Below are 12,150 nucleotides of genomic sequence, written 5' to 3' on the forward strand. Positions count from 1 at the left end.
GGCTTGTGCTTGTGCAATTCTAATGATACCACTTTACGTGATTATACAAAGCTAAAATTGCACAAACTTTTAATTCAGGTTTTGTTATGCGAGGAGACAAGTTTCTCTACAGAGTTATCGTTTAATGTAACATTGATATACAAATATACAAAAATTTAAAGTTTTTACAAACTGACAATTTGGGAACTACCCAAGTACTCCAGGACACTGAAGTCCACTGAAAAGCATAATAGGCAACTTGTTGCAAAAAAGTGATGTGGTGTTAGTGGAGATTTCTGCTTTGGTTTGTTTTACAGCTTTAACTTTTCATACAGCTTTTAATGAGAATTTCTCTTAAATCCATGATCTGTAAATCTGTTGCATCAAATTACTTTCATTGTAACATATCTGGATGATTTTATTAACTAAAGCAATGTGTTTAATGTTTCAGAGGTGGATTTTCATCTCTGTATAATGGAGTAGTTTTTAAATGTTTGTTTAAGATTCAAATAATATTTTCTGTCTTTAATAGGTGAATGTCTATGTGCTGGGAAAAACTTTTCTTCTGTTGGCCAGAGAGCTGTGCATAAATGCTCCAGCTATAGGTATTTTCTTTAACTTGGCTTTCTGCATTGGGTATACTTTGTCATAGGTTCATGAATGCTTTAAGGCAAAATATTTGCACAATACAGTATTATGTATTAAAGGGGCACTTTAAAATGAAATTCATAGTAGTCCAGGAATAAAATTTAACAATTACTGAAAAGTAGAAGTTACTTTAAAATAGAGAGGAAAATAGTGGAACTGCTGTTATATGCATATTTTCTTGATACTACTTTTTTTTTAGTTAAATATGTCATTCACTACCTCTAAGTATATAAATAATGTAAGCCTTAATGAGAGTATGTACTGACATGGGAGGGAGAGATAGGCTTATCTCCAAGCTTGCACAGACTTCTCATGTTTCAGCTTGACCAAATAAAACACAACATTAGGTTAAGTATTTGTTAAATTTACTGTGTGTTCACTACCTGAAGCGGATTTTATCAGCACTTGAAATACAAGAGGATTTATGGAAAATGTGAAGCTTTATTTTTAGAGAATGACAGTAATCAGTTTTCTTGAAAACTGTTTTTTGAAAATGTGATGGTTAAAATAAGAACAGGTTGTATTGTATGAAAATAGTTTTAAAACTAACATATATTAACATTTGCTTTTGGTAGTAGCAGCTCCAGACAGCAGTATATGCATTACGTTTCAGTACTTTGTTACAATCTACCATGTGTGAGCCACAGAAAATCTTGCTAACTCCAGTTAAAGGGAGTGGTTCATAATGGTATCACAGGACTGTTACCTGCCTTTATATTCTGGTATTTCTTTTTCCTTTATTTCCTCCATGAGATTGAGACTTTTTGGCATCAGCAAACAAGCAACTTCACTCTTATAGCTAGTCATTGAGGAGCACTTGAAAACATTGCTATCTCTAGAAACTAAGCATCACCTCTCCAAATATTGAGTTCAGTAATCATGGAGTCCGGATATCGTGATAATACACAGCTATCAGCCAAGTCACTGGGCCAGTTAACTCTGCATATGTTATTGCTTGATGAAAAGAATATTCTCCCTCTGATTTTTGCAGTGGAAATCCAGCTCTTTGAGTATTTTGCACTCCCATTTGCAAAAACAGAATAGGAAGCCATATATTATAGTTTGTATTTGAATTGTCTAACATAGAGCAGTCAGTAAATACGTGTCTGTAAAACAGGAAAGCTTTTAAAGTAAATGTTAGTGGTACTTTTTATACCAGGAAAAATCTCTAGTTCTGTTAGCTGTTGGGTACTTTTTTCGAAGGTCACTGCTACAAGAGAAAGGGGTCCTGCTTATAGCACATAGTAAATATTTTCAATTGCCTAATCTCTAATGATAGAAAAAGCTACTTCCATCTTTTTTTTTTTTATAGTCTGTATCCTAGAATTTGCTCAACAGGTGTAAATAAGTGATAAGGTACATTGAGAGATTTTTTTTCACTTGTAAGCTGTATGGAAAAAAAAGCAAAGAAGGTGCTTAGCCCTGTGGCCTTTTTAGGTGGGTTACACTCACATCAGGAATTTAAAATGTACTATTAAATTTTTACCAGACTGCTTCTCTCTCTCTCTCAATTTAGTGCCTGAATTCAGGCAGTTTAATTAATGACATGTTTCATTTCTTTACTCCTTTGGTAGGCTTTTGTACATTTTAAAAAAAGTATATAAACTGCATTTATTAGTACTGTAATTTATACCAAATCTACATAACTGAGTCAAAGTTCTTACTTCATACTTTGGTTTCTAATTATTCTAAGTCCACACAGTTTCTGTACCAATTTAATCAGTCTGTTTTTAACTGGTTATAGGCAAGGTCCTAGACATTAAGCCAGTCTGTTGCAATGCACTTGAAAATGGGACAGATGTCAATTTAATCTAAAGCTTCCCTAACTATACAAAGAGCAAATGCAATAGCTGTAGAGAACTTAATCTGAATGAAAGCTTGTAAGGTTTCAAATAAAAGCTTAGGATTTTTTTAAAATCAGCTTTATAGTCCCATCTTTTTGCTTTGTCACTGAAGTTTAAGAAAACGGTGCTTCCTTAAAACATTACCTCAGACGGGATGAAATTGTAGTTTGATGGTTTGTGGAGAGCTTTAGTTATCTTGCAAAGCAACCTCTATATTTGTGCTAATTGTTTTATGCCCTTTGTAGACAAACACAATAGTCAGAATGTTCTGTTTATTATTTTCTTAAGAGTCCCACCACTGTAAACTGTACTGTAGCTATAATAACATGGACATGAGCCACAAGATCAGTAATGATCAAGTACACAGGTTTAAGGGCAAGTAAAAATGTTTTATATTTCACAGATTCATAAACTGCTCTAGTTTAGAACATCCTGCTTGAGTCAGCTGCAATCTGCAAGTTAGTTATCTATATACAAAATAAATGCACAATACGTGCAGAATTTAACATTTTTCTGCATGTTGCAGTTTTAATTTAGTCAAATATCTTATGAATAAATAAAATAAGATTAAATTCAAGAGCATTCCTTCACTTATTTTGATAGCCTGATGTAGTAGATAAGTAGTGTAACATTCCACACTGCTGTGGAGTTTTGTAGTAATCAAAAAATCCCCTTAGTGTGAATAGCAGTACTGGAGTACAATCAAAGGGAAATGCATCATGCATAGAAAATGAGTTCAGGTATTTGTCCTCCTTGTACTCCAGTTCCATTGGTACTATCTGAGGAGCACTGGAATTGGAATGTTACTTTTCCACATTGTACTTCAGTCATTCCCTCTTGTCCAAAATAACTAAGTTCATTGCCATCAAGAATGGCACTTACGTTGTAAAATGTGTCTTGTTCAACCTGCACAGGGTGTTCAAACCACACAGAGAAAGTGTTACTGGATCCGTCAGAGGTAAACTTTGTCAGATTTTGAGCAAGAACAACTCCTAGACGCTTAAGTTCAATTTTGACAGTGTATTCAGCTTTGCCACAGCTTGACCCATACAAGCCTAGTCCTGCTATGAATATCCTTTTATCTACAGCAAATTGGATACTGTCACAGCGACCTCTGTACCTCCATTGGTTACTACGATATGCAGATGATTGAAATCGATGGCATCTTTGAGGTACAAGTCCTTTCCTTTTTGTCAGTGGAAAGTCTAGCTTGGGTTTATTTGAAGCTGTATACCATAAGAATATATTATGCGTTTCCTCAAGGGTAAGGATATCAGATTGAGCAGCTCCATTGGCAAACTCCTCCAAAGTCATTGTGGGAATTCGCACCAAATATAAAGCTTTTCCTAATACATTCCTCTTGTTCCTTGGTGTAATTGGTAGCCCTTGTCTTTTGCATTCAGCCTCTGCCCAATTAAGAACAGCCTCAAAAACTACCACCTCCTTAGTATTTAGTGCTTCCCTGGTTACAATGATCTCAAGTGTTTGTTGATCAATTTCACAGAAGCCTTCTGACTTCAATGCCATTTCTGCTTGAGCATCAATTACTTCCCAGCAGCGCTGGGTCAATTCTGGCTCCTCAAAGAGTCTGCTCTGAGACAGCAGAACACAAGCATTTTTAGCCTCTAAGCTAGTCTCCAGAAAATTGACGCAAGCCTTTGCTAAGGCTGGGACGATATACTTCTTGGCAGCATACAAGGTAGCAAGCACTGTGTCAGCTTCCAGGTCAATTTCATCACTATACATATACCTAAACAGGAAAAAAAAAAGTATTTTTAAAAGCGACATAGGTTGTGAGAGATTAAGCTACAATTGTCCTGACAAGTAGTAATGTCCATAATTTGACATTTATCAGCACATTTAATAAAGTGTAATACCTGCACATTCCTAAATGCTGTTTAGAAGATTTTAAAGATTTTTTTTTTTAAATAAACCACTTTTAGTCTCTGTATAATTTGTAGACTTGTAATGACCACTTACTTTAATAAGATTAGAAAGGCTGCAGGTTCCACATCTGGTATATGGATTTCAGATCTGACCTCTGCAAGATCCCCATAAAACATAGCATAGAAGACAGAGCTACCGACTGCCAAAACATACTGTTAAAAAACAAAAACAAAATGTAGCATATAGCTGTAGTAATCTCATACTAACAGGCAGAAGAGGTACTGAGGGAAACTTAAAAGCTTCAGTTCAAACAGAAATCCTTTAAATTGTCCCATTAGAATTAAGGTATAAAGGAATAATTTGAGTTACACTTGTCTAATAATATTTGTATTAACTCCACTGCCCTAGCAGGAGGGGGGGGGGGGGGAGAAAAAAAATCAGATGCACAAACCTTATGGGCTGGAACTTTCTTTGAGGCCCCCAAGGGACCTACGATAAAATGCACATCAGCCATGAGTTCGTTATTGAACATCAGTGCGTTCCTGAAAGTAACAGGAAGGGAGAAACCAAATTAGATTTGCCAATTGTATTACCTGATGCCACGGACTGAGCTAATGCTACATAAATCTATCCCTTTTTTCAGTCCCTCTACTCCATCCCCTTGCTACAGCTGGTATAATGGGACACAGTGGGATACCTTCTCTCACTGTGCAAGATTTCACAAGTGAGACTTGAGGGCAGAAGGTGGCCAGTGTGCAATTGCAATACTTGAACTTGCTCCACCTTAGGGTGTATGTGTGTTGTGGCTGTGAGGCTACAATTCAGTTTTTTGGCTTCAGAAACCTGACTTCACCCAACAATGGGGGGGAGGAAGAAGAGACATGGGGACAGGGCTGCTTGTTGCTAAACAACCCATCCTGTGCCTTTGCCAGAGGGAGGGGGAATTGCCATGGGACTAACTCCCCAAAGTTCTCTTGCAGGCTGGGAGGGGGATGGGGTGAAGAGCAAGGGCTGCTCAGGCAGGCTCTGTGCACTCTGGCTGGTCTGGCTCTTACCTCTCCCGCAGAGTGGGGTGGAAGGACTGCCAGTTGGAACTCTCCAAATTATTATTGTTAAGGTTTTGCAGTTGCGGTGGTGGAGGAGGCTGGGCACTCTGCTGAAGCTGAAAGGCGTTTTTCTTGCTGTTGGCAGCAGCAGCGACAGTGGCAGCAGCAGCGTTATTACTGTTTGCAATATTGGTGTTCGTGCTGGCAGGGTAAAGCTCTGCAGCCATCTTCTTCTTCAGGGACAAGGGCACTATCTCATAGCATGCTGGCACCTTGCTGTTTGACCTCACACTCTTTTTGGACTTCTTTAAGGTCTCTGGAAGCAGAAGAAAGAAAGTCAAACACTTCATGATCCTGCCATTGAGGCAGTCATGGGGCAGTGGCATGAGCAAGGGAACAGCTTTTCTAAAGTCAGGTCCCTTTACCTGGATACTTATGATTTTAAACTGCGGCTTTTGCTCAAAAGCCCAAAGCACTTTGTCTGTGAGGCAATACGGTGCCCTAATGAATCCGAGCCAGTGCTCACCTTTGCTTGAAGAAGGTCCCAGCCTCAAAGATCAAAGGCAGGATTGCAAAGGAAGACCCCAGCAGGGATCATGCAGGCAAAGAGTTTACCGAAAAGGAGAAGCAGCAGAGTCAATACAGAAATCTTCCAAGAGTTAAAACCCAGCCAGCGCTGAGCTGCTGCCAATCACTGATACCTCTTTGAGAGGCAACTCGAATCCTTTTCCCGTGCAAGGGTTAAAGATCTGGAGAGACCAGCAAGTTCAAGAGTTTCCCAGCCACGGTATTTAAACAAGGGCCGAACAAACGCTGCCTTCAGTTCCCAGTACGCATCTTGTAATTCCTCCTCAGACGAGGGGCTGCAGATGCGGTAAATCCCGCCGATCTGCTAGTGGAACAAAACTTTCCCAGGTTCAGTTCTGCTTAGATGCCCCCGGGGTGAGGGTCCGTGCCCAGCGCAGCGACCGTGGCCGGAGGATGCGTCTGAAAGGCCAGGGCCGATCGGCACGTCTCCCCGGCGAGTAGCAGGCGCTGCCGCCTCCCTCCCTTCCTGCGCGGCTGCGGTTCTGCAGCCCGGCAGCTTCAGCCAGCAGCGGGGCTGGGCGCCCGTGTCAGCACGCGTGTGCGCGACTCCTCGGGGTGTGTGTGTGTGCGTGTGCCTGCTTCCCCCCGCCTCCTGCCTCAAATAGCCAGCCGCGGCCCCGCGCGTCACGCCGCCTGCTCCAATGGGGAGCGGCGGGGCCCGGGCCCCGGGGAGGCCGGGCTCCCTCCCTTCCCAGACAATATGTCATTCTTCTCCGTTCCCTCCTACTCACCCACCAGCTCGCCCCCCTCGCTCCCTCCCGAGCCCCAGCCGCTTGGGAAAATTACAGGGAGCCAAAATGTACCGCCCAGGAAAGGCTGCAATGGAGCAAAACGCAGCGATGCCCCAACATTCACCCCCCCCCCCCCGCTTTCCACTAGCCCCCTCCCTTCCTGGTGCAGTGGGGACCTACTCCGCCAACTTCCCTCCAGCCCTCTGCAAAAGTAAACCCAGACCCACGGGAGATTCGCAGTCTGCGTTAAACTTCCCCGAAAGCCCCCCCTGTCCTCCCCGCTGCAGCGTCTTCCCCGGTGCGCCTCCCCCTCCCGAGAGCAGCTCTCAGCTTGGCTGGTCTCGGGCTTTGATGCTAAGCCAAGGTGAATCAGGAAGGCAGTAAACAGATGGGGCAGAGCTCCCGATCGGAGCGACTTTTCTTCCTGAAAGCCGCTTCCCTCTCCCTCTCCCTCTCCCCACCCCCAGCCCGTGTACACAAGAGCCTGCGGGGCTTTTGTTTTCTTTCGGACCCCGGGCGTTACTTGCAGCAGCAGAGCAAGTCTGACATGTTGCAGAGTGGGAGCCCTAGCAATCCAGGCAGAAATGCCACGCAGAGGCACAGCAGCACTGCAGTTTGGAACTCAGCTGCTGCCGCCGCTGCCAAGGGAGAGGATGGGGATCTTGCAGGGACCCAGCCGGTCCCAGACCACACAAAAAGTCAGAGTTACTGTACCTGCTGCCCTCACCAGGCGTCCCTCCGCCCACACCGAGCTGGGAAAGTTTGCACGGCAGGCTGCTCCATGGAGTCAGAAGCCATGATTATGGAAATGGTTGGAAACCGGGAGGGGGCTGGGTCTGAGATCCTGTTGCTGGGCAGCCAGTAGTTCTCAGCCGGACCGAGCGAGGGCGCCCCGAGGCCTTCTGCAGCCGCCTTTCGCGCAAAGCTGCTTGCTGTCAGGCCAGTTCTGCCTCCAGCGTTTGAACTTTTAGGAGGAACAGGAGTACAGACAAGACATTAAGCTGCGCCGGGGGTAAAAGCAAAGAGGGATATTCAGCGCTGTAGCAGACCTTTGGGCTAAATTCGGATTAGTGGAAGCTAAGGTATCGTGCATACTCCCCAAGTATGTAAGAGTGGGGTTGCAGTAGGAAAGGCAACTGGTGGACAGTTTGCTTTAGGTTAAATTCTCAACCTGTTGGTTGTTTCCTCAGCTACAGGCCTTCTGCTCCTAGGCTGACACTCCGGCTCCTGAGAGTGTCTGTTTGAGTTTTATCCTTTTTTTCGGTGGGTTTTGCCCTGGTGTCGGATTGTAGAGAAACAAGCGATTTCTGGAAGTGTTATGTTATTAACATCCAGAAGCACAGGGTATTGCAGCAATTGTTCACAGGCCACACATACCTTTATACACTCTGTTTTGTATGATCAAACGAGTCTTGCATTTTTTCATCCTAATAATTTTGAAAGCTGAGGTGTCCTATAAAGGTAGGCTAGGAAGGAAGGGTGTGGGGGGAACTTTCTCAAGTGTATGAAGTTCTTTCTGAGTGCACACTGATTAGCAGCATAAATAAACAAAACTGTTAGCTTTTGCCCTGATCCTTCAAGCTGCTGCACTGAGAATGGCCCTGCAAATGCATGGAATTCCCCCTGAAGTCCACAGGGTTCTGTATAGGGTACATCTACACTGCATGCTTATTTTGGAATAAGCTATTTCAGAAGAAAAACTCTGAAATAGCTTATTTCGAAATAGTGTGTCTACACAGCAAATGCCTGTTGAAATAATGCTGAGCTATTTCCAAGTAGAGCTTTCATACCCATTGGAGCCTCAATTGCATTTAAAGTCCCCTGGAATCGCTGTGGGCAGGGCATCAGGACACTTCCTGTGTCTGCTTCTTGAGGTTAGCTGAGGCTTGTGCTTGAGGTTAGCTGAGGCTTGTGCCTCTCTCTCTCCTCACCCCCCCCCCCCCATAGCTGTGTCCCAGGCTCCTCTCTTTTGCCTACCTCCTTGAGGGACAGCAAACCCGTTCCACTGCCTACTCTGGTTGCTCTTGTGGACACTACAGCACTTCTGCCATGGAGCGGAACCTGCTGGAAAGCAGTCACCAGCTCTTGGATTTCACAATGTGTCTCCTGGGGTATGTCTAGACAACATGCCTCTGGCGACAGAGACATGTATATTAGACTACCCGGTATAGAAAAATGAAGCGGCGATTTAAATAATTGCTGCTTCATTTAAATTTACATGGCTGCTGCGCTGAGCTGATCAGCTGTTTGTCGGCTCAGCGCGGAAGTCTGGACGCTCCGCGGTCGACATCAAAGGCATTTGTCGACCTCCCAGGTATGCCTCCTGGCACCCGACTACATTAACCACAAGGGATACATTTCTATGGTCCTGCAGGCTGTCGTGGACCACCAGGGTTGCTTCACGGACATTAATGTTGGATGGTTGGGGAAAGCACGATGCCCATGTCTTTAGGAAATCCAGCCTGTTCCAAAAGATGCACGCCATTACTTTTTCCCCTGACTGCACCATCAGGATGGGGGATGTGGACATGTCTATGTGCATAGTCGGGGACACTGCCTACCCTCTGCTCCCATGGCTTATGAAGCCCTGCACTGGACACCTGGAGCCTGCCACGGAACAGTGTAACACTAGGCTCAGCTGAGTTCACATGGTGGTGGAGGGCGCCTTCGTGCATCTCAAAGGTGGGGGGCTCCATTGCCTCCTCACCTGGCTGGACCTTGGCGAGTGGAACATCCCCCAAGTGGTGTTGGTGTGCTGTGTCCTGCGCAATATGTGAAAATTAAGAGGCTGAGAAAATAAGGAAAAGCCCTAGACTTAGTTTAATTTTGATACTCCAAGTATTGCATTGCAGCCATTTATGGTCAGCCAGTTGGTGGAGAGCTTTTCTGTTCAATTTTTATTTTTGCTTACGTAATTTGCATTTGCTACTTTTCAAGATCCCAATTGTTTTCCTAGTTTTAAAGATTTAAATTAATAATATCTAGCGTAAACTAGTTTATCAAATAATCTGTGGGCATCAATGCCAACATAATTTCCTTAAAAGCTACAATACAGAAATTATAGAGAAAAAGTGCATTGAAGAATTTAAAATAAAAAAAAATCCTCCCCTTATTTGAAGCTTTGATTCTTTGAGGTGATGAGTGGCCCAGCTCCCACTGAAGTTGACCCCTTTTGTATAAACCTTGCCAAGTAAATCTGGGAAGATTTTGAAGTTGCCAGCTCATTATCATAATATGTTTGTTGTTTAGGAATATTGTAAAAGGGAAATTGGAAATTTAAAAAACTAGGGAAATTTGTTTTTACTTTAAAGAGTTATTTTGTATTGTTTGACTTACAATTCTTTAGTTTTTTGTTAACTATAGATTTTTTTTTTTAAAGAAATGAGACAATAGTTTTGAAACACCTTTATCATGATGGTTGTTTTATTTTAATTGAAGGATTTGAAAGTTGATTTCCCTAGCGTGTTCTTTCAGATTTTGGTGATAGGTACCTTAAAATACATACAATTAGAAGTCCAGGATATTACATGTGATATGGATGATGACTGGAGAACAGTGGGAATGACTTGGTTTCCTTACTAATTGCCTTTAAGGAGTTAATATTTCTATTTTGTTTTATTTTTTATAATCATGTTTACTAGGTAATTGCATTTTGTAAACTTTTTCTTTGGGGAAAAATATTTGTCTGGATGTTTTTGCGTTAAAGTAAAATATGCAGTGTTTTAAATCGAGAGTCTGAAAGTCTGTCAGTATGTAGTGCAATCCTGGTAAATGGAAATTGCAATAGGGTATCCATTATTTGACCTTAATGGTAAAATTGAAACTGGTTTGATTAATGCAAATCTGTAAGACAATTGAATTTTTTTTCAGCAGAAATACCATCTTCATCAGTTCAAGTGCCCAAATGGGGAATCATCTAAGGAAATTGAATTGAGTGTAACAGTTAACAATTTACCATATCCCATAGATTTTGGGTCAAGTGATAAGAGGCTGGCAGGAAATGAGGAATTGATACCCCCCAGAAAAAGAGAGTAAACATACATAGAGCATAGCTTTTAAAATATTGTTTGATAAACTAAAAATTGGTTTAGGTTAGGTAAAGCAACTACCCAGACAGACAGCGGTTTGCTGTTTTATTAGACTGCTGCTGATAATACTAAAATTTGAAATTATACATTGAAGAGCAGATACTCATTAGGTGTAAATAATCTTAGCTTCATTGAAGTCAATGACATTTTACATGGGCTCTAATGTGCGTGATGAACAACTTTTTGCATTGCTGGAGCATGAATCTGTGATTAGAATTTTGATTAAGGAAAAGTAGCTGGTTACGTTTGGAGATACATGTAGATTTTTTGTAGTAATGTTTTGTTTTTAAACAGACTCATTGTGTTTGAAAGGGTAATTTTCAATTAGGTACAAAGATACATAAGCTAATATACATGTTGTTATACCAGTGAACGTTAAAATGTTTGGATCTAAATGATCCCTCAGTCCTGCAAAGGCATTTGCAAAAGCTTGAGTTAACATGTACGGAGTCACCCATTGATGTCCAGCATATGCATAAAGTTAGGCGCATGACAGAATTATAGCCTAAAAGTAGATGTGTGCATTAGCTGTCAATTGGCACAGAAATTACAATGTTGTTTCTAACGAATAACCAGGTCAAAGGATCCAATATATACAAAAAGTATTGTACGAATTTTGTTACTAAGATGCATAGCAAATCAAGTATGGAATGTCTGAGGCACTTGTTGAGAGTGCAGATTTCAAAAGCTAAAGGTCAAGATTAGAAATAATTATATTTTATTGTGTTGCAGATCCATGTTTATATATTCCTCGTTTTGCACACATGCTAGAATTTGGAGATAAGAACCAGAAAGTATCAATGACAGCTCTGCGATTATTACAGAGAATGAAAAGAGACTGGATGCACACAGGACGTCGACCGTCAGGGCTCTGTGGAGCAGGTATCTGAAATCTTGTGTAAATTGTTCAGCACATAAACCGACAGTTGTATTTACTTTATGAAAAGGCTCTGGTTTGGGGTTTAGCTAACTGATAAATATTTCAGATAGATATTTCATCAAGCCAGGTCTACGCTACACCAGAAATTTGACTTAAGATACACAATTCTCATAGCTGGAGTTGCATAACTGGAGTTGGTGTGCCTTAAATCAAGTTTCTAGGACAAGCCCCCCTTGCCTTATCTGAGACGTTATTAGATATCCTTTACTGTTGTGGCCTAATCGTGCAGAGTCATGTTCAAATTTTGAAGCTTCTTCATCCAAAACATTTCCAGATCCAACATTTTATTTTTGTCTATGGTGCTAAGACATTTTGTTCTAGGTCCTCTTGTTCCTACGGCTTGTTTACTCTCCCCTCTTCTCTGGTATCCATATCACTCATTCTATATCTGCAAAATAC

General features: G+C 41.9%; 2 protein-coding genes across 12 annotated transcripts in view; one reads left to right on the plus strand and one right to left on the minus strand.

Annotated features, from left to right (window-relative positions):
• The window catches only part of BRF1 (BRF1 general transcription factor IIIB subunit), a 260,533-nt gene that overhangs the window by 122,424 nt on the left and 125,959 nt on the right, over positions 1-12,150 (plus strand). For 6 of the 9 annotated variants that reach the window (XM_075926414.2, XM_075926415.2, XM_075926413.2 and 3 more), the window contains 2 exons: positions 512-584; positions 11,544-11,693. In XM_075926414.2, coding sequence (XP_075782529.1) covers positions 512-584; positions 11,544-11,693 — 223 coding nt within the window. The remainder of the gene's footprint in view (positions 1-511; positions 585-11,543; positions 11,694-12,150) is intronic. The other 3 variants (XM_075926417.2, XM_075926422.2, XM_075926423.2) reach the window with 1 other exon arrangement.
• Positions 584-7,577, minus strand: BTBD6 (BTB domain containing 6). Of its 3 annotated transcripts, none has more exons than XM_089778333.1 (5): positions 7,438-7,577; positions 5,414-5,720; positions 4,810-4,900; positions 4,452-4,570; positions 584-4,221 (listed from the first exon to the last, which is right to left on the minus strand). In XM_089778333.1, the coding sequence occupies exons 2-5, from the start codon at positions 5,629-5,631 to the stop codon at positions 3,189-3,191; spliced, it is 1,461 nt and encodes a 486-aa protein (XP_089634459.1). In that variant the 5' UTR covers positions 5,632-5,720; positions 7,438-7,577; the 3' UTR covers positions 584-3,188. The 3 variants fall into 3 exon arrangements, with proteins under 3 accessions (XP_089634459.1, XP_006134152.1, XP_006134150.1); XM_006134090.5 differs by lacking the exon at positions 7,438-7,577 and adding an exon at positions 5,931-6,559; XM_006134088.5 differs by lacking the exon at positions 7,438-7,577 and having other exon boundaries at positions 5,414-6,561.

Source organism: Pelodiscus sinensis, chromosome 5 (assembly GCF_052426305.1).
Source record: "Pelodiscus sinensis isolate ZL-2025 chromosome 5, ASM5242630v1, whole genome shotgun sequence".
NCBI classification, from domain to species: Eukaryota; Metazoa; Chordata; order Testudines; family Trionychidae; genus Pelodiscus; species Pelodiscus sinensis.